General features: G+C 41.6%; 1 protein-coding gene across 1 annotated transcript in view; it reads left to right on the forward strand.

Moving 5' to 3' along the window:
- Positions 1-22647, forward strand: part of HSD17B12 (hydroxysteroid 17-beta dehydrogenase 12) — an 84425-nt gene that overhangs the window by 42870 nt on the left and 18908 nt on the right. Inside the window, exons 4-6 of the mRNA XM_074809779.1 lie at positions 8216-8326; positions 13248-13312; positions 14352-14396. Of these exons, the coding sequence (XP_074665880.1) occupies positions 8216-8326; positions 13248-13312; positions 14352-14396 (221 nt within the window). The remainder of the gene's footprint in view (positions 1-8215; positions 8327-13247; positions 13313-14351; positions 14397-22647) is intronic.

Below are 22647 nucleotides of genomic sequence, written 5' to 3' on the forward strand. Positions count from 1 at the left end.
AGTATTTGTTGGGGTTGTGTTGATAGTCTGTAAACCCATAAAGTCCAGGAGAAGAAATGTGTAAAGGTCATTAAAACGTGAATGAGGTGCTTTGGCTTTCCTTTTCTGAATATAGCAGAAGTAGCCTCTTCCACACCTCAGATACTCTGTAGATTGTGTCTGTAGGTTCAGGACAACTCTGGGACCTAATGGGGTGTTGAGTCTTAATGTTTTACACGCTGGGTAATTGGATCAGATGACTTAGTACTTTGGAAACCTGGACAGAAGACCCAGGAATTGGTCGTCCCTGCAAACGTTCAGGGTCATTGCTTCCTCTGCCTGGCAGTGGTTGGGTGGGGGAATAGGTCGCATTTTCTTTAACACACAGAGACTTACTGCCTCTCTGCGCTAACAACTTCTTTGTAACATCAGCTTTTGTGGATGCCAAAGCCAGGAGCCCTTGTGCTAGTCTCAGGGCCATTAAACACCTTCTGTTAACACAAAAGCTGCAATGTATTGCTTATCACTTTCAGTGTAAAATAAACTGAATATTACATGAAAAATGAGTATAGGATTGTTTTCACTGAGTGAAAGTCTGTTTTACAAATCTGGTTTAAGGCAATTGCTGAAAGCTCTATTGCTGAGAGACTTAAAATTAGGCCTTTTAAGAGACTCTACAGGGAGCAGTCTCTCTCTGGCACAAGGAGAGGGCTGGATGATGCAAACAGTGCTGTCCTCCTTCTAGAACTTTGTTCTGTGAGTGTATATTTTAGTCTCTTGTCACTTTTTTAGCAGGTTGAGTTCCATTACACCAAGTCCTTTTTATCTGTCAAAGCTGTAAAAATCCCCGATAGACTTCTTTGCTGAGGAAATGGTGATAATCGCTTTTAAGTTTTTTTCAGGAGTATGTTGTGAAGAAAATAATTATAAAAATAATTATAAAAAATAATTCTAGTTAGTAGCTCTTCATGGAGAAAGAAAACTCACTGGATCTGTTTTTAACAACAAATTAGAAAAAAATCTATGAATATGAAAAATAAACAAATTTTTAAATGGTGTAACTAATGGGTACAAGTACACTTGCTGTGTAACTCCTTCAGCACGTGCAACACTTCCAGTACTATATTACTTTGTGCATTAGATGTGCACTAACTAACAATGTATTTTCCCTTACAAGTGACGCTTTGGAGAACCCTGAAAACTGCGTTTTTAAGTGTCTGTCTTTTGACTACACTTCTATGTGGATGCTGAATGCAGATGAAACTGTCAGGGACATAAAAAATAATGCTGAATTAGCCTAGAACCTTGTTTCACTTTTTGTTTTAATTCACATAAAGTCACTGACTTCAGTGTCTTGAAAATGACTTGAGAGTAAAGGCACATTTTTTTTTAAATCCATACTATGATACCTTTGAGTTGCAGTAAGTGACTCTTAAATTCTTCTTTCTAAGTAGTTCTGGTCATTCTGGAATTCACTCTGTTGAACTTAAATCTGAAAAAAAAAAAAGTGTGTGGTTTTTAAATCATTACTGTTTTAATAATTACGAGGCTGGAGAATCTAGACTTTTATTTGTAAAAAGTGATGAAAAATTCATGTTTACGTGTATATACATATCAAGTGTACACTTTGTCACAGGCAATAATATTAAGGGAAACTAAATGTTACAGGAAGTATTGGAAATAGTCCATATGCCCTTCCTAAAATGAGTTAGTAAATTAAAAATAGCTTTCTTCATGCTGTGTAAAAACCAGTACCACCAATGAATATAAAAAAAAAGCCTTGGAGGGAGTTGAAAATAGCACTGGGGAAAGAGGAGAGCAGGAACAGGAATTGGAGATGCTGCCCGTCACACAACACTAACCGTCCCACACCTCACGGTGCACTTATCTCGGAAACAGCTGGGGATTGCGTCCTAACGGACTCTTTGTGGATATTTTGAGGTAGTGATGAGGAAAACCACACAAGGGCAAAACTATGCTATCCTCTGTAAGCAGGACCCCGGACCTGCACGAGGACGGTCGCACGTGTGATGTCTGTCGGGGTCTCCAAGGCCAAGCCCCGTTGCGGCGTGCTGGAGCGAGGGGGTGTGCGTGGCCAGGTCAGAGCCGGGCTCGTCCTCCTGCCTGGAATAACGTCGACATTTGGAACCAGCGCGACGCTAGACTGTGCAGCCCCCCTGGCTGTCAGCCTCTGCAGCTGTTCTTACAGGCTGCTTGATTTTGTGTTTTTAGTTAGCGTTGTAATTAGGACAAGCTTGATTTAGGAAAGCTTACAACGTTGAGCATAATATTTGGGTGAATGGGCTTATTGATTGATCCTGTGTGTGCTGAGAATGTTTTTCTGACTTGATAAGTGTATCTTAGAAGCTGTAATATATTTTGACATAATGGGAGTCAGAGAGGAGCAAATGCAGGCAAGTATTAATAAAGCGTGTTTTCTTCCGATGTTTTGTAGTAACAGTACTGCTTATACACATTAAAAACTTAAATGCCCCCTGTGGCTCAAGGGTTTGTGGACTGGCTGAGAGATCCATCTGCTGCTCTGTCACCTTTGAAAGCCGAGAAGTGAGGAATTGACTTGTGTATATTGAAACTTAATTGTGTGTACATTTAAGAGAATGTTTAAGAGAATTGTAACATTTGAAATAAGGTCTGGCATTTTTTTTTTTACCCACTCTGTACGTCTATGTGATTAGATTTTTAAAATATTCCCTGTTTTTAAGGAGGCTGTATCTATGAAATTACACATGCAACTAGTGCAGTAGGTAAGGAGTTCCCTGGCACTGTTGCATGTGTCGTTGAATGAAAGGAATCTGAACCTATTCAGTAGTGCTTTAAAAGCATATACACGTGCTTTTAAAAAAATCTGTTGAAACGTAGCAAGTTGTGTTCAATTGTAGGCAGGCATCTCATTGTGCTGTGCGGAAACTGCTACAGTATAGCATCCCTGCCTGGGGACTTCTTGTGCAAACAGAGCTTTCTTTTAGCTACAACTTCAACTTTTGTTATTCCTTAGATTACCAGTACTCTGCTTCAGAGTTTTATAGAAATGTCTATAATTTACATATCGTAATAAAAATCCTGCTGTATCTGTCGCTGCATATCTGAACGCTGGTGTTCCCTGGCAGGGGGTCTGTGCCGTGCAGCATCCCTCTGGATGAGGGTGCAGCACTAACCCTCCCTCTCCTCCTGTGCTGCTCTCCAGGCCCTGGTTTCTCTTGTTTCCTCACTGACAGAAATGAGAAGCGTGATCCATCATCTGGGACAAGGACTGACACAGCCCTTCGGAAAGGCTAGCCCTTTAGGTATTCAGTTTGTCTATGGACCTGGTAATTGAAACATAAATAAAATGCATGTGGCAAAAGAGTCCAGAGGTTTTGCTCTAGATTGCCTTTTCTCCATCTGTTACCTGTGTTACTGGGATCTGATTCCTGAAGAATATTGCAGGTTCTCCAGGGTTTCTGTTCTTTTTGCTCATAAGTATCCATATGCTTTTGTGGTAATTCTGTATTTCACTGTGACTGATAGGAGGAGGTTTGTACCTCATTTTACCTGTCTTTCTCAATATCTTGGACTTCACTGAGTAACTTAAAGCTGTAATTAACAGCTGGTCTCTCTTCTGCTGGAAGGCAAAGCTCGTTCCTTGCATTCTTAAGTCCCTACAAAATGATCAGAAAAAGCTAGCTCTTCTTATACCCAGTTGATTTTAACATGCTTCTATATGGTGAATAGTATCAGTGTGTAATAACGATCTGCTGTCACCAGTCTGAAAGTTATTGGTCCTTCTGGTAAAGAGATTCCATCCATACATGACACTTGGTGTGCTACTTCTGTGAACTCTGAAAGTACCAGATTGAATACGTCCTTCCCAAAATGGAGGACTGTGCCTTAAAGAAACCCAAAGACTTGTAGAGCTATCTGCAGCCACTCTGTAGTCTTAAATTCTTCATTTCTGCCCTGTGTGGCTACAGTACTAAAAAGCAGGAGGTTTGCATGTTTTGCTTTCATCTCTGGGCTTCTTACCCTTTACTGAAAGGTTACAAACTCTTTCTGGAGACTGGGTACTGGATTAGGGTGAGTTTTGCTGCTGCAGTGATACTGGGAAGATGACATCTTTATTTGTGGATGTAGCTGAATCTCCTTACTTAAACAAATTTTTCCTTTCCTATATGATGAAGAATGGAGAGTTATTTTTCTACTGCTTCGCTTGCATCTCTGGCCATTCTGAAGCTAAAGACCAAGTGAGACTTCTTTTATGGTTTTGCAAGCAGATGCTTTATACCACATCACTGTGATGCCAATATTTATATGAGACTTTGAAGGTAAAGTGATGAGATGCTTCAGTTCTAGAAAGATGTTTTTAATGTACTTTCCCTGAGCTTGAAATAACTGTTCCCTGTACTTGCTTGTGATATGGGCCTCGTATCCTGAAGCTCTCTGTTGCAAAATTGACTGGATTTGTTTCAACGTATTTGGTGCAAATTCAAGCTGCTGTAGCTGACCGCCTTGGAACAGGTGGTGCAAGTACTGATGTTATTTTATTAAGGATGGTGATCTCCTAGTTTTCCTGTTTCCCAGCAAGACTTTGTACCACAGACCCCTTTAACACTGACACCGCTTCTGTCAGGTAAACTGAGTGGCTTCTCCTGACCATCAGGCTGGAGTCTGTTTGCTTCCTTCGCACCTGAGTACACAGGGTTACTCCTCCAGGGGATCCTTCTTTCAAAGCCCATTTTATCTGTGTCTGAAAACTTCACTTTCTTAGCATTTTCTTAGCCTGCCAGCCAAGATTTCAGTTTAGAGGGCCTACTGCTTTGAATTATTTGCAAGCTTCAAAAAAGAAAAAAAATTGAAGATGCTTATCTCCTAGCCACTTTCCAATTCTTTATTAGTCTTTATTTAGGATGTAGCTCACTGCAGTTTCTAACTTCCCCCCTGCCATCCCCCTTTTCTAATTTCAGTGTAATCCTTTTTTCTGGTGTTCTAGGTAATGTGATGTTATTTTGCACGTGAATCTTTTTAGTAGCAAATGTGTGCCCTGGTTTGCCAGATCATTTAGATCAGCGTTTTCCTTGCGTAGCAAGACACTGGATACGTTTCCTAAGGTTAGAACCTATTTGTAGGGTCAATACTGATCTCACCTGAGTTTTTTAATAAATGAGATGATTAAAACACAGGTGTGTCAAAGTTGAGAAGTGTGAAGGAGGTCTGCTGAACTTCCTTTGCCATCTTTGAGACCTTATGTGTAGGTGATGACTGACTGCTGCACAACTGTTGACAACGTGGTGGTGTAATATCCAGTCTCCCTGCTAAGAAGCATTTGAAGTACCAGTTCCAAAGACGAAACATCAGATTCACTTTTCAATATATCATCAGGAATGCTGGACACGCTGGCAGATAATATCAGCTCTTTCAGATCCTCTAGCTGCTGACTACAAAAACTGGCTTGATACCCTTCTTCCGCTCCCTGTGGCTCCCAAGTACCTCACGGTCTTCAAGCTCAAAGCTCCATGAAGGAATTTCAGGTTTTCTCTTCTTGGACAGCAACAGCCCAGCCACTGCTAGATATCCTGGATTAGGACATAGCCTGCCTGCTTCTTTCTCTATTACACCACCTCTTGGGTCTTTCTGGCAGATAAAACAAGGATGTGCACTACTCTCTCTTCTAGCCCATCTATTTGGGAACATCTTAATCCTTCTCAAGATCAAGGAAATTCCCTTTTCCATTGTTCATACAGAGCAGAGCACATCTGTTCTCCTCTGCACCTCGTGGTCTGACTCTAGGACAAGCTTACAGAGTGCCTTAATGCTATTTGCATTGTCATTTGACATGGAACCATTTTGTCAGGTGTATCTACTAGTCTTTTCTCTGATGTAGTGGATCATCCCACCTATCGCAAGTTCTGGGACAGAGCACGGGGTACACGGGAGGTACAGGATACCTGAAGGCTGGTGGTTTTGTTATCACTGAGCCAAGGCCTTTCCTGCTCCTCAGCCCACCTCACCAGTGAGCAGGCTGGGGGTGCACAAGGAGCTGGGAGGGGACACAGCCAGGACTGACCCCAACTGACCCAAGGGATGTCCCAGACCATATGGTGTCATGCTCAGCATATAGAGCTGGGGAAGAAGGAGGAAGAGGGGGACGTTCAGAGTGATGACGTTTGTCTTCCCGAGTCACCGTTATGTGTGATGGAGCCCTGCTGTCCTGCGGGTGGCTGAGCACCTTGCCTGCCCATGGGAAGTGGTGAATGAATTCCTTGTTTTGCTTTGCTTGCGTGTGCAGCTTTTGCTTTACCTACTAAACTGTCTTTATCTCAACCCACGAGTATTCTCACTTTTCCGATTCTCTCCCCGATCCCACTGCGGGGGAGTGAGCGAGCGGCTGTTTGGGGCTTAGTTGCTGGCTGGGGTTAAACCACAACAGTCCTTGTCAGCCCCGTCGTGGGGGTCGAAGGGTTCAAGATAACAACAGGTTTGATTGGAATGTGCTAGATCAAATTTATAGCTGTTATTGCTGTTCAGCTATAGCAGCAGTAAGCTGTTTATAGTATTAGATCTTCAGATTTTTATTTTTTTTCTTACCTTGTCCTTTCAGTATCCCTGTGGTGATTTCAGAGATCGGTAACAATCCTAATGATAGATGATGGGTAACAATCCTAAGGAAGAGTGTTTAGTATAAAAGGGCCAGTACCAACTGAGCAAATCTGTGAGGATGGTGTTTGGGTCCTTTAAACAACTCGCATTTCGTGAGGCATCTGAGTGGCAGGGAAGACAGCTGCAGATGCCAGAAAACAGTTAAAAATGGCACGTGTGGAGAAGTGTGCGACTTGGGCTTTGCTTGCCCAGTCCACTTGCACGTATTAGATGTTCTAACGCTGCCTTTAATTTAGTGTCCTGTAAGAACTCAAATGTGTATGCTAGATATTAGAACAGCTGTGTTCAAAAATAGACGTGTTTCTACCCCCCCCCCCCCCCAACGTTGAACTTGATTTTCTTCTGATGCGATCACAAGACTGCTGCTGCAGTAGGGGCTTAATGCTATTTACGTCGTCATTTGACATAGCAACATCTCTCAGGGGATTTTTAAACAATGCAGCTGTTCAGGGGAGATGAAGAGGCTGAGGGTGGGGAGAGGGGAAAAGGAGGAGAAATAATTTCATCTGCCATTAGGGATACTGGGGGGGGAGGGGAGGCAGCCAGCAAACCAGCGAGTTCAGTAGATTCATGATTCTGCATGAATGGACAGCAGGATCATGGGAGTCGCGGCTTCCCCTTGAATGGGCAGGAGCATCATGGGAATCTGGCTGCTTCTAATCTTTTTGTGAATGATTCTTTTCCTTTAACATGGCACTGCTTTTATGAATGGCTCTGGGGGCAAAGTGCTGCAAAATCCTTCTCAAGCTGTATACAGGTGCCTTGAGGAACGAGGGTGGGAGTCAGGTGGAGCAAAACACAGAGATGCTGCGATGTTAAGCTGCTGTTCTGCTCTCTTGAAGTCTGAGAGGACATTGTACTGATTTTAATTCAGCGTAATTAATTTAGCTTGATGGAAGCAGAATTGCTTTTTACATGAAGTATTTTTAATACTTGCTTTCTTCCATTTCAAAATGCAGTTGGCTATGTGTTTTTTCCCTGTTCTGTTAAGGATGGAGATGACAGCATATCAGAATGGTTTTGGAACGATTAAACTTGAAGTTCTGCTCTTTTTGTTCACCCACCTGTTCCCTTTTTGATTTATGTTCAAAATGCTAAATATTCAGAAAGTTTTATGGCACCAGAAGTAAGAATGGAAACGGAGGACAATAAACAATTGTTTTGCTTGGTCTGAAGCCACTCGTCTACCATTTGGCTTAAGTTGGAAGAAAGCATTCTGGTCAAGTTGCACTTGAACACTGTTTTGTACGTGCTTTTTCCAATTTCTGCATTATTTTTTTTTTTTTGATTCTGTACAAACCTGTATAATTTGTTTCTTTGCCATGTTTGTTGTCCCTTACAAACAAAATGTGCTGAATCACTTGAGAATTTGTTCTCACCAGAAGTAGCTTAATGTCACAAACTTCTTGTGCAGGTTATGTTAAAATTCAAGGATTCCTATTGCAGAGATGAAAATGTTAATTTGTAACATTAGCTACCTAAACAGTGTTTTGTAAAACCATAATAACTGGTATGTTCTTAATACCTGAATGGTAATTCAATGATTTCAACCTTAAACTTTTAAAAACTTTTTTTTTTCTAGACGATAAGTACAAAGTAGAAACAAAAGTCATTGTGGCAGACTTTGGAGAGAGAGAAGATATTTACAGTAGAATCAAAGCGGGATTGGAAGGCCTGGAGATCGGTGTTCTAGGTTTGTATCTGATCTTTCTAAATCTTTCATAGTGGTGTTTCGTCCTGACATGCCTACTAACTTTTTCCCATATTGAAGTTTATCGAAACCAATTCACAAAAGTTAATATTTGCCTGACTAAAGCTGTGTTGCTGCATGCTCGGTACGTTTTTTAGCTTCCCATTCATACGCCACACGAGATGGTACTTGCACGTGTGCCTACGTTCTAGGAACTGTGATGCTTATTGAATGTTTTCGATGCCTTATTCCAAGATTGCTAAAAGCTCTATAGCTTACGACTGCGTGCACTTGACCTAATGCCATCTTAGAAACTAAGCAAGCTCCAGATCCTTAGGACTCAGCTTAGCAGTAGAGCCCCATGGGAGAACCATTAACTTTTAATTATAGAGCTGTTGAAATTTAATCATTACAATATAGCATCGAGTAACTGGCTCCCCTTCAAAAGTTTTAAGTGTGTTCTGGTGATGTTGGTAAGCTGTGGTTCTTTTGCTGAACAACACAATATGCCCAAGTGTGGTCTGTGATACTGCAGGAGTGTGTAGGTGGTGTGGTAGTCCTTGAAAAGACAAGGTGATCCATGCAGTTACTTTGTCAAATGTAGAACTGAGGGGATTTCAAGGTGTTTAGCACAAGCTAAGAAGAGTTTAAACATAACAGGAGTTTACCTGGGTCTTTTCTGAACAGTGGGGTAAAGGCAGTTGCTTATCAGTTTTCTGGTTCTTCCCTTTGAAGCGCACACACCCGTGCATATCCTGTATTCCTACGGTTACTCAATACGGGGATAAGAACCTCTGATGGTTAAACATAGGCATGAAATTTTATAAAGTCCCGTGGCTCGGACATCTACTGGTATATGTCATCTGATAAAGTATTTGTCACTACCAAATTCATTTTGCTAACCTGAATTGCAGTAATTGGAGCTAGAACTGTTTTTTTAAAAAACATGTTTCAAAATAAATTTGTTATACACATGATGATATGTGTATTCACTGTACGAACTTTGCTGATGAATCTTGTTGTACGATCTCTGCAAATAATGCCCAAGAAAATAGTGTATATAAAAACTCAATTAAAAACTAACATTAAAGGATAAAGCCCCAACTGTTCCCTAATACTTCTGGCAGATTCAAGCACATACAACTCATGCCATCCAATATTTAATTGCTATAAAAATTCAAATCCATTGGAGTAACTGCAACTGCCAACAACGTTTTGTGTAAAGAGTAGTTGTGACAAAGCCCTGGATGCCTTGTTTCTTGTTTCTGAAGGAAATAAGTTCCAAAGAAACTTTGAAGATTAAAATTAACGTCTGTTCTCATCTGTCCTGTCAAAATCAACTCAGGGAACGTAAGGCTTGCAAGCTGCCTGTCACGTAGCAATTGCTGCAGGACAGTGTATCACTTCAATGTCTGAAAACACAAGCAAACCTTTTACTGTGGGAGGTACATATCCACACGGGGAGGGTCTTTTAGTATTTCTTAGGCTGTGATAAGGTTATGGTGATGCACAAAATCATGAAAATCTGACTCTTTAGTCTTGCTCCAAGTGGGCACTAAAGCAGTGAACGTGTCTCAAATTCTGTGTAAGCTTATTACAGGAAAACAAGCACATTCCTCAGACAGAACCCGGTTCTTGCTTTTATTTGTGTGAGCACCTTGACTAAAACCATGGTAAAAATAGCAACTAAATGCTCTAGAGTTGCGTATTCTTTAGCTGAGATCCTTTGCTTTTTTTCTTGCAGCCATTGCCAGTGCAGGTTTACAGAAATCTCTCTTCTAACTAATCACTAGCAGTTTCAGTAGAGATGCTTGAGATCATCAGATTACGTGATACGTAGGTTTTTTTCCTTTTCCCCAGATATAGCTGTATTAATACAAACCACTCGCCAATGTAATTTTTCAACAGAGATGATGGCCACTCCAGAAAGACTTTATCTTAATTTTTTTTAATGGCAATTTTATGCTTTAGTGCCTTATATTTTAAATTCAGTAGCATTTGTTGCAATCGGGAATATAGTTTTTGCTGAGCTACGTTTTTGATGTCTGTGAGGGGAAACATGGGTTTAATGAGAATAGCCATAAGGGATGAGTTTTCAGGTTCCAGAATATTTTCTTCTTTTGGGTCTCATCTGGAACAGTAAGTATGAGAAGCGTTGGTAGCACAACATAGTTGCCAGTGATCGATGCTGATTATTTTTTAACCTTATACTCAGAGACACAGGAGTCGCCATGTATATTGCTCAGGATCGAGCTTCTGATTATACAGTCGCACAGAGTCTAACTAAAGTACTTACAGATTGAGATCCTTGTAAACTTCTTATTTGGAAGCTTCTTCTCACCCACGTACGAAGGCTAAAAGAGTTTGCATAATGTTTTGCTGTGTGTTCAAAACAGCGTCTGTCAGTGACTTCGAACATGTGCTAGCTACAGCAATATGTTAAACAAGCAGAGGTGGGAAATCTTCCTTTTGCTGTTTTTAAATCGCTGTGATTCTTGAAAGGAGTTTGAGCTGGACAGTATCTTACCCAGTTGTTATCCAGATTTCTCTAGGTAAAATATGCATGTACAAACTGAAAACTAATTTTTAATGTTCTGTTCCAAACAGCAGCAAAGTATGATCTGGTAGAAAATGATTGCTAAAAGTGGAAGGGTACATATCTGGGACCCAGTCTGCAGTAAGGGGTGTGAATTTTGTGTGACTGTTTCTGTAGCATGAATCACATAAATATTCTAAATTTGGAGAGAATAACCAAGGTTAGTCCCAAAACCCTGCCACAGTTCATAGCCAAAATCCTCTCCAGAGAGATGAACTGAAAAATAGTTTATTTTAGGATGAAAGGAAGGAAAAAATCTGGCTCACTCTGGCAATAGCAAGATTGGACCTTCTTCCTTTTTAAAACTTTTCTCCTAAATATAGCAAATGTCCACTGGGAATTTGCCAACTCCCTGTTCCCCTCGGTTCCTGTGTTTTTTAAAGGTTATCTAAAAGTTAAAAATTTGAAACACACCAACATGACTAATGAACTAAGGGTTTCCATAAATACACAAAGCTCTGGACTAAAAGAGCTATTATTCAAGGGAATCTCTGAATGAAGTTTGTGCGCTTTGCCAGAATCTGTCCTGCCCCTTTCCTGCCGTCTCCTGCATCCCTGTTGCTACTTAATATCTTTCAGGTTGGATGTTAAAATGATCGCTTTTGGCACTGGTGTAGGGGCTATTTTGGGGTGGGGTTTTTGTGTTTGTTTTTTTCTTTTTTTTTTTTTTTTTTTAAAAAAAGGCATCAGTACCTTTTGATGGTGTTTCTTACCCCCCCGCCCCAGAGGTGTGCAGTGCGGTTGAGCATCCACAGCACTTTGGGATTCTCTGGGGTGTAAGGCACTATATAAATGTAAAATGTTGCCACAGCAACCAAATGTCACACGATTCACTTGCGTAAGATGAACAACAGATACTTAGGAAATGGAGATCCCATTTTGCTTGCTTTTTTTTTTTTTTTTGGTCTCCATATCAATATGCTTTATTAAGTTTGAGGCAACCAAGCTTGCAGAGCATCATTGTTTCCTAACGGTATTAGAAGTTTCCCCTACTTGTGTGGGGATTTGAGAAAGGGTTTGGTTTCATCTCCAAAATTAAAACGGTGCCAGTCTGAAGTGGTTTGTTTTTTTTTTAAAAAAAAAAAAAAAAAAGAGGTTCAGGTAATTAATACGTTCTCTCGGTTAATTTTAAACGTTGCCAACGGGGAGAGGTGTCGCAGGTGTGGGGGTGACGGGGAGAAGGTCCCTGTCAGGCGCCCCCGGCAGCGCAGCGAGGCCGCCCAGCCCCTGCCCGCGGGCAGAGCCGCCCGCCCGGGCGCGCAGGCCGCTGCCTGCCGCCGGGGCCGCCTCGCTCCCGCCCGACCGCTGCGCCCGCCGCCGCCGCCCGGGCTCCTGCTGCCACCTACCGACCGCCGCGACGCTCCCCTCGGCTCCCCGGGGCCGCGCCTCTCCGCTCCCCTCCGCTCCTCCGGGCCGGGCCTCTCCGCTCCTCCGGGCCGGGCCTCTCCGCTCCCCTCAGCTCCTCCGGGCCGCGCCTCTCCGCTCCCCTCAGCTCCTCCGGGCCGCGCCTCTCCGCTCCCCTCAGCTCCTCCGGGCCGGGCCTCTCCGCTCCCCTCAGCTCCTCCGGGCCGCTCCCCCATCTCCCCTCAGCTCCGCCGGGCCGGGCCGTTCCCCTCAGTTCCCCTCGGCGGGCCGGGCCGGAGCCGAGCGGCAGCCGGCGGTGCCTGTTGCTTTCCTCGGCGGGAACCCGGGGCTGAGGAGGGTGGCGGTGCGTGTCCCGAAGCAACTGGTGATCTGCAGCCCTCAGGAGGGGAGTGACGGGCTGGAGAAGTACTGGAGAGACTTGCCAGAAGATTTTTTTTTTTTCCTTTAAATATCTTATTTCACTTTTTATTTCTTTATTAAAAAAAAAAAAAAAAGTTAAACAGTTCCACTTAACGTCCCGAGACCTTTTCGTCAGCATGAAACTCTATTTCTGCAGAGCTCGGTGTGGCGGCGATGCCGCTCGTCTGCTGGCGGGGTGTGCGCTGATGTCCTGAGAGAGGCCGAAGCGTTCTGAGAGAGGCCGAAGCGTTCTGAGAGAGGCCGAAGCGTTCTTCCCCTGCGCCCGGAGAAGCGCTGGGAGATGGGCTCGGTGTGCTCAACATGCCAGCTTACATACAATTGGAGAATTAACGTATTTACACATTTAAAATGGCTTGTGTTCACTCTCACGTTCCACTTGTGTGTGTACAAGTATATTTACAGTTAAAGAAACTTGGCTAAAGGGGTTAGAATGTTTTAAATGCAACATTTGAAGAGTATTTCTTGAAAATTGTCATTCATCAGACCGTGAGAAATCAGATAGCATCCAAGTAATCTAATCCAAACTTCATGCTTTTGTTTCAGTCAACAACGTGGGAATGTCTTATGTTTATCCTGAATATTTTCTTGACGTTCCAGACCTGGATGAGGTAAGTGCTTTTGTGGTACCTTCTAGTGTTCTCATTGTTGGCACTAAATGCTTAACGGAAATGGCAAAAGTGTTTAGGTTTGGTTAAAGTACTCCCACAATAAGGTTTTCTGGTTAGAATTAAGGGTTCCAAAAGCTGAGACCTTTACATACGCAACATAGCACAATTCAGATGATGGCAGTCTTTTTCTGGTGTGTTTTTTTCATTCTCTTCCCTGCTGCTTCATTTTGTATTTCTATTTCAGGCAGATGCTCTGGGGTCAGTACCTGAATTCCACTCCTGTCCGTGGTCTCATCAGGCTGTTGTTCATCAACTGCTTTGGCTTGGGGAGGGTTCTTAAGTGACTGAAGGAAAGGGGAGCAAGCAACTTCGTGAACAGAAGCTGCATATTCCCCTAACACTGTTATAAAACTTAAACATGACCAGTTTAGGCAGTTCGTAATGTCCAATGTCTTGGTTGCACTGGGTACATTGAAAACTCTGATTATGAACAATTTCACTGGTGCGTGATTTTGTTTCCAAAACCCCTGTAGCTCACTGTGGCTTTGTGTTTTCTGCCTAAGTATTGATAAATGTATCTGGCTTTTGGTTCACCTTCAAATAAGGTTCGTAATATTTAGCAAAAAAGTCCCTTTTTTTTTTTAACCTGACGAATAAACATTAAGTCACTAAAACGCTCATGAAATGGTGAAGAGCAAAATACAGGCATTAATTTATGAACACGTCTAAAATATCATAATTTATTAAAGTTCATAAATATTGCAAATAGTGTTAGGAAATACAGTGTCAGTGTGATACTCTGTGTTGTTCTTTATTAGTATGAGGCCCTAATCAGAGATAAAACTTGACCAAGAGCAGTTCACAGACTTGACTTTGAAAGTCTGTCACTGTTCCTGATGCTTAAGCAGGAAGGCAAGGACTAAAGGTGGATGTGTAAGTGTAAGGTTTAATTTATCCCAGCACTTAAACCCAGAGGGTGTGTGAATATTGATCAAATAACTTAAACCAGAACAAACCCTAAAACTTTGTTTTCTTGCAGAGAATCGACAAAATGGTCAACATTAACATCATGTCTGTTTGTAAGGTAGGTGCCCTGTTACCAACACTTGTTCTTGATGTCTTAATTCAAAACCACTAAACAATTAAAATTGCTTCAGTTGTCTGGAGCAATTACTTTCACTTGTTGGACCACAGTTAATTTTTTGGCTTAGAGTAACGTAGAGGTTATGATTGTTGTATCAGACTGTTCTGATTGTTGTGTGAAATATCATTTGTTGCAAAGATACCTATTAGCTGTCTGACAGAGCAAGCTGTGTATACAAAACAACACTTAATGCTTCTTCATGCTTGTTGTTCTCGTCCTTGTAGATCACTCATTCTTCTCAGTGTTTCTTGGAGTGGGCAACCCTTATCTCTGCACACCTCAGGTTTTTGTACACTGTAGTGAGAAGGCGCTTCAATATTTAATGTGAAATTTATGAGCAAGAAGGAAAACCAAATTCACGGAAGTGTGCATTAAGTTTTGAAGTAAGGTTACCTTCCCTTTTTGATATTTAAACTGAAGCTTTTACTGGGAAGAAATCAACCTGACTTCAGGCCAAAACCATATGACTGTTCCCTTGTTTATTAACGTGAGGTCCATTCAAAAATCAGATTTTCATCCTAGTATTTCAAGGCTTAAAAGGGGCAGGGGGAGTAGCAGCTGCTTACATGACATGGAGAGTCAATTAGTGTATTACCAACAAGTGCCAAAGAAACTCCTTGTGAGTATTCACTGCTAAACCTTAACTTTCTCCTTTTCTGCATTACAAAACTTGCATCTCCATTAGCTGAGGATTAACCTTTTGCCTCCAAGCCAAAATATTCAATGTTTCAAGGCTGGCTCAAAAGATTTGACTTCCTTGCAACTGTTCTGATCAAGTCAAGTACTAAATTCTTCTAATACAGTGCTCTTGGGGAGTCTGAACTATTTTGTTTCCATGTGAGGAGGCACGGGACCTCTTAAAACAATGCTTCTGTAAGATTTTCACAGCTTATTAAAACATAGGCAAGGAGTGAAAATGCGACCGTTGCATGACTGAATGGGATTGTTAATGTCAGCTTGCTGCTGCTAACTCATTTCCATGTGTGTTTCATTTGACATCTTAGAACTACTTGTTGCAAAGTTAGAAATGCTACAACAGTGAGTCTTCAGAAACTTTCCACCTTGAAAATGACTGCTAGCCTGACGAGTACAGACTTTTAGTTGACCAAGAAAGATTGTGGCCCATGGTGTCTTGTTGCACTCCTGCAAGATTTCACCAGAGAATTCAGTTATTAATGGGCACCTTTGAAAGTGTGCTCTTATGGAAGTAATTTAGCAGACTTTTTTTAACGTTAACAGAGCTGCTAGCCCAGGTGTAAATCTAAAGAAGTGTTGTGCATAGACCTCTTAGTTAGAGATCAGTGTGATCAGAATGTCTCTGCTAAGGTGTGACATCTGTGCTGTGCCAGCAGAGGGAGTGCACTATTCAGTGATTAAAGAATTTGGGGTGTCAGTCTTCCTGGGAGCATTTTGTTAGAATAGAAAAGTTACAGATGAACTACTTCAGTCTGTATTTTTGAAGGTGGTAGGGTAGAATTGAGGCCCAATTTAACTCTGTATACACCTCAAATTCCAGAGATGCAGCCAGATTATATTGGTTTCCAGAATAAACTAGTGCTGTTTTGTGGCTCCAGTCATCGTGTTTATCATCAGTGGTGGTCAACAATTTAGCAAAATTGTCACACATTTTTTTATAAAATTTGCATCCTGTCAGCCTCTTCACATTCTAACGTGGTTGTCTTCACACATATAAAAACATACTGAACATCTACTTGCTGTGTGTTAATAATGTTTTTCCTTCTGTTTGGAAACTTTTTTTCTTGACCGTGAACAGCTCGTGCTACTGGGTGTATAATCAGAGTTTGAGCATAAGCTTCCAGGCTTGAAAATGTTTCCTCCTGCCTGAGCCTGTTGTGTAATTAAACAGTAGGCATGCCAGATGCTTACTGTTTTGGGGAGAGGAGCACATTAGAGATATGTACCATCTGTAAGTAATTTTTTCAGGAGAACCCATAGAACTAGAGAATCATGGTAGGAAAAAATAATTCTAGGAAAAATCTGTGTGTTCTTTCACTCAGATTTTTGGGTTGTAATCCTGTGAATATTTAGTTCAGTATTTTAGGTTGATACCATCTCTTACCCAGGGGTGTAAGTGTTTGGTTTTTTTTTTTTTTTAAAAAAAGTCTCCCTTCTTGCCTGATTAAAAATGTGACGTTTGGGATGGAAGAGAGCACCGAGTTCTTAAGCAAGGAGAGGAAGGTCTGCTAAAAAGGTGGAGGTACAGGAGAGACAGAGCAGATTTTGCTAGTGCCCATCCAGGCTCTTCTCACAGTATCTCCAGATCCTCATCAGGTGTCTCATAACCTGGCTACTGTTCTATTCTGGAGCATTGCCATCCACTTCCTTGCCTTTTGGACTTAAAAGGTAATGATATTCCCTGTCATCTCAGTAACCTCTGCCACATGCCATCAGCAACACCTCTGTTGGCATGTCAAATACCTCCACAGTTCTGGCTGAAACACTCCTTAAGCTTGAAGTGGGAAAGGTAAGATACTCAGCACAGTTTGATTCTGCAGAAATGTTAAGGTCTGTTTTGTTGCCACACGTGTAGGCATTTGTGAAGGGTAGTGGTCCTCCCTTACCTTTTGACCCATCTTTTTCATTGTTGGGCAGCTCACTGGATTTCCTAGGGGGATATGCAGCATGTAAGGAGGGGTGCACTGAGAGGTAAGGCCCCGTCTTCACCTTACAGGATAAATTATCAGCCTAGTTGGTCCTACTGTTTAATACTTTTCATAGCTGTAAAGGATCTGGTGCTGTGAAATTTTCCCTAATGACTGAGAACTTGTTTCCTGTCAAAGCTTTTAAACATGTGTCTTTCCCAAATCCTATTCCATGCTGCCTGCCCCCGTCGTGTCCTCAGAGCGCTGCTGGGCTGTGTCACCCCTGTGATTGTGGTGCAGCCCCACAGTGGTGCAATTTTAGGGCTCAATCCATCTGGCACAAAGTGTTGTGGTTACTGTGATCTCAAAGCGCCCTGTACACCACTGAAGACAAGCTATGTAAAACTATGTAAAACGTGTTGGAAATCTTGCATCTTGTAAAATACTGGTTAAAAAACCTGACCCAACACCAGCCTGCTCCCCCAAGCGCAGTACATTCTTTTTAAGCTCTCTGGGAAATGTCACATTTTTATGGTGATGTGCAGTGCAGGAGTTACTCTGATCTTCATATAATATACAAAACAAGAAGTGCCTTGTGTCTTGATGATGCCATAAATAGAACGAAGAAGTTTTGTATGTGGTATTAGGAAAGCTTGAGACTTAATACAGCCTTATACAAGGCTTGAGTTGACAGATAAATGAAGAAGATGGGGTAGCACGTGAAGTTTCATGGTTCCTGTCATAATCTCATCTCAAGTTTCTGGAGGGACTTAAAAAGCAGAACTTTACCGATTGTTGGTGGCAGTTCAGGTAACATGGGTTTGTGTTATAATTTTTGATATCTCATTTTGAGACACAAACTTAAACATATTTCTGACATTGAATAAAATATCAGGTCAAAAGCCCTGTTTTTTTTCCCTGAACCAGCAAGTGTTGAAGAGCCAAAATTAGAGTTGCTCTGTATAGTTTTCATCTATAGTTCCTCTGTATCAACTGCATCTGCTTGTATCAATTCACCTTCGTATACTACAGCCTTTGATTTCACCTGGAAAAACAATTAAACTTGATTTGGCTGATAATGTGCTGAAAGCCAAGGATGCTAGACTTGCTGTCCAGTGGAAAAAAACAGGTAGGTAATGAGCACAGAGAATAGTTTGACATACTTCAGGGAGCCCTTCTTTCTCCTCTGGAAGCTGCAAGAGATACTTTGTGTGAGGAACAGTAAGTGTGTTATTTCTGTTTGCAGCATGGCAATATGCTCACTGCGTTGGGAGTGAGACATAAACTTGTGTTCTCTTGAAAAATGAGTAGGACTAAATAGTTGAGGGAGTGCTGGCTTAGCGGTTGATTAAACAAGGAGCTGAATTGGTTTGCAAGCTATTATGTTGTGGGGGATTGTAAATTTTAGGTTTGCAGGCCAGGCTTTGGCTGGAAATTGGCATTAACAGAGGAAGGGGGAGACTAAATGAATATATGTACATGCCTTGGTGTCTGTGCTAATCTTCGCCTTGATCACCTTACTTATGTTTTATACCGAGTGTCAAATACAAAGGGATAATAGGCCTGCAAGATCGAGGTTTTTTTATCATCACCATATTAGAGAAGCTTATCATTTGCTTAAGACTTCAAAATACATAAATACTTCGTGTTGAACTGAGAGATTGGGTGTCAGCTGCCCTCTTAATGGAAGAGGAGCGAGAGGTGAATTATACCAGGTTGTGAATCCCAGGCAGGACAAGGGAGCAACTCTACCTACAAAGTCTGAAACTGTGAGCTCAGGGAAAAAAACCCAAAAACCAAACAACAACAAACCTCATAACCGATGTAAAATTGAAAGCAGGAGAAGCAGCTAGTGTATTTGAGAAAAAGGGGAAATATTATTTTGCAGACCTGAGCGTACAAAGAAGGAAAGCGTGGGGAGCAGTCATCCTGAAAGACAGTAGGAGACGACATCTCTCTCCCCCATGAATGTTCAGATGGGCGAGTGCAGCCTCATACCTGTCTCTAAAGGTCCCTTAGCAGAACTCAGATGATAGTTGCTCATGCCCTGCTAGAACCCCATGTGAATTTTTGTATTTGCTGTGTATTGGAGAGGATCACAGTAAGTGGAACTTAATTCTGAGGGAGGTGGCAACACTGCCTTGTGAGATGATTCTGTGTGTGTGTATATTCCAGCCTATAGTCAATAGGTTTCTTCACATTTATATTCAAAGTCCTAATCAAAGCGGAGATGACGATTTAGCCAAGTACATGATATAAGTTTATAACAGGGGGACAGTTGCCAATGCTTGGAAAAGGAGCAAGTGTTCAGTGAAGGTGGTCATGAATATCATTCAGATGGTCCAGAGGGAGAAATTAAATGCTGCAGTTTCCCCCTCGCTGACTTTGAACCTGAGAGAATGGTACAGAGGAAGCCGGAACAAGGGAGATGTAGCTGTGATAAATACATTTCAGCAATAGTCAGGGAAACACTGGGGATTCTTCTTCAAAGTACAAGTAACTTTGGGGAAATTTAGGAAGTCCTGGACTTCTGTGGCTTTTTATAGATGTGGGGTTGAGACAAATACGTATTCCACATCTGGAAAAGAGGAAGTTCAGCCTTATTATTTGAGTAGTCTTTTTCCTACGTAAAGGGCGGGGAGGGGAAAGATGCTTGTTTTGAGAGGTTTTTCCCTTGTAAGGTGGATGCTGAAAGTTTGTGGCTCTAAATAGGGAAAACCTTCTCTTCTAAAACTGTTGCTCAAAGAAAAGTCACTGACATAAACAGGGCTTGCAGCGTGTTGTGGTCGTAGTTCCATTTGCCTGTCCCCTGCCCCTTTCTGGTTACTGACCTTGCCGTGTGGGTTACTGTGGGATTTTTCTGTTGAATCGACATCAGGTTCACTTGTCAGTTTTTACAAATATAAATCGTTCTTGTTCAGCTTGGGGTATGAGTTGCATTTAAGAAATTATTGTTTCAAAAGAGACATATTAAAAAAACTTAATAGTAAATGCTGAGAATAGGTTTCACGAGGCATGAGGGCATGAGTACAGTTCCTTAGTTCTTCCAGTGTGAGGTCTGTGGGTGAGTGTTGCACAGGCACGGTGTCAGTTAACTATTTGTTAAACAGCTAATGCATCTGTGAACTTGTGTGAATCCTCTGCCCAGGCACTCAGAATTGTCTTACGGTAGCAATGATGGTTTTGTACCTGAGTGGATGCACCACAGGGAATTGCTGATCTTTATAAAGTTATGTTGCTTTGAGTTGTTATTGTTTCACCCCAGATTCGTGAATGAGATCTGAAGGAAGCGTCTTAGCTGCATAACAAAGCTGAAAAGTTGTCCAAGTTCTCTGTCTTCATCCTTTGCTGTATTTGCATAGGCTTAATTACAGATTATTACACCTTTTGGAAGTGGACTTGCAGTCATAACATCATACCATAGAATGATTTGTCTCTAAATACACAACTGTGGCATTAGATTTCTGGCTTTGTATAACAATTGTGTGGCCCATAAGATCTGAAGGATGACTTTGAATATTTACCTCAGCTTTTCCTACTGTATTTTAGCAGTCTGAGTGAGTATCACTTGAAAGGTATTCAAAACTTTACAAATTATTATTCTTTCCCTAAGCTCTGCTCCTTAGCTATTGCATGGATCAGAGTGAGAAAAGACTACAACTCTGTGATCACTAAGAATGGCAGATTTATTTTTTTTTCTGAAGAAAAATCTCTGGAAATACATGATTATAACTTTTAACTATTTGTTAGTCCTCTAATAGGAGCTTTTAAGTGTAGCACCTGGTTTAGAACATAAATCTAGCCATATGGCTGTGCATTTTTGTATCTGCAAGTAGGAATCTCTGCTTCTTTAGACTCAAAGTGATGTGGTGTTCCTTTTTCCAAATGAGAACGTAGAAGACAGGTCTGGTGAGGAAGACTGGTCAACACAACCAGTGCTTGCCAGACACGTAGCAAATGCAGTTGCAGGTAAACGGCCATCAAGAAATGATAGCTGCCTGTAAAAGATCAGTGAAACGGTCTGTAATTAATCTTTACCTTAAGTTAGCCATTTGCTGTGAGCATCCTGCAGCTTAGGAGCTTGAGGGCTAGGTGTGAAAGAAGTTGATTTCAAAATAATGCAGCCCTCCAAACCGAAGGAACTGTGCCACAAACCCTGTGGTAGCATTATGTGTGTATGTGAAATCATTGAAAACCAAACAAGCCAAAAGCCCTCAACAACTACTGCTTCATGGTTGTGTGCCAGACTATATAAAACATAAAAAATTAACAACTTCTGATGTCAAGGAGACTGTCCTGAGCAAATTTCTCAGATGTGCACACACACACACGTTCTTGCTCTGCTCTAACGCAAGCTTTGAGAAAGAAAAAGCAGTTTGCTTTGGACGAGCTGGCGGTTTTCACATAGCCTAGTGTCTGCCTACTTGTCTGAAACGACCTGAGCCTTCAGAGTCTTGGGAACATTCACGTTTTCAGCTGCAGCGCTGGTATCTCTGTGGAAAGTGGTATTCATTCAGAAAAGCGGTGACGTGAGGGAAGCCCAAGTGAGTTCAGTAACCACCAACTGACAGCTCTCTTCTTAGGGTAGTTCGCAGCCTCTCCTTTAGGTTTCCTGACACTTTCTTCTAACTTTTTTAGATCGCCTTCAGAGAAACAAACACTACCGTAGAGTTCTCTGGCATTCTACATGCTAATTCCTGTGGACTCAGACTTCAATGCTTTGGCATTTTTGAAATACACCCCGTTACAGAACTGGCTGTCTCTAAATAAGACCTAGCTAAAATTGGGATTCCTTATCTGGGAGCTATTTCTTCAATTCTAGACGTTTGTTGTTGAACTGCCTGTCTCATACTGGCATGTCTGAGGTTATAGCTCTTGAAGACAAGAGTGTTAATCAGTTTGGCTATTTTGGATAAAGATCATGCAAGCACGTATGGACGTTGTTCTTAGTGGCAAAACTGCATTTCTGCTATAGATTGGTTTATTTGAATTAATGCTGGGAATATTTTACGTGTGTGTACAATGTGTAAATTTGCCAGACCTGAATACGGCTGCAGAATGCTCTGCCAGCATTTTTCCAATAGTGCTCTTGCACTGCTGGAACAGTCTGACTGGGGACTTGGCTGGGTGAGGTGAGACTGACTCAGAGAGCCGCCTTCTGTTATTTTATTCTTTTAAAAAAACGGTATTTTGTCTGTACATAAAGATACTGAATATTCATATAGCTCTTTTCACACATCACAAGATGTAAAAACACAGACAGGAAAAACAGTTTTGTCCAATTTCAGAGATTTTTGAAATTCCTTCAAAACATTAATTTTAATGGTAAAAAATGGAAGTGATGTTGAGTATGAAATCCAGTTTTGCCATCGGTGTTTTTCTGTGGAGGGAGAAAAAAATATTGATTGCCTGTCCAGCTGAACTTTAGAAACAGACTGTTTAACACAGCTGGTGGTGAGAGACTTCTTGATTTCTACCTGAATTGTGTACCTATTGTTATATCTCATCTGTCAGTGGCTCCATAGCTTTTTAATTTATATAAGTCAAACAATTATTGTAGCATGTTTTTCTGTGCTCTTGCGTGGGTA

This window comes from Strix aluco, chromosome 31, assembly GCF_031877795.1.
Source record: "Strix aluco isolate bStrAlu1 chromosome 31, bStrAlu1.hap1, whole genome shotgun sequence".
In the NCBI taxonomy this organism is placed as follows: Eukaryota; Metazoa; Chordata; class Aves; order Strigiformes; family Strigidae; genus Strix; species Strix aluco.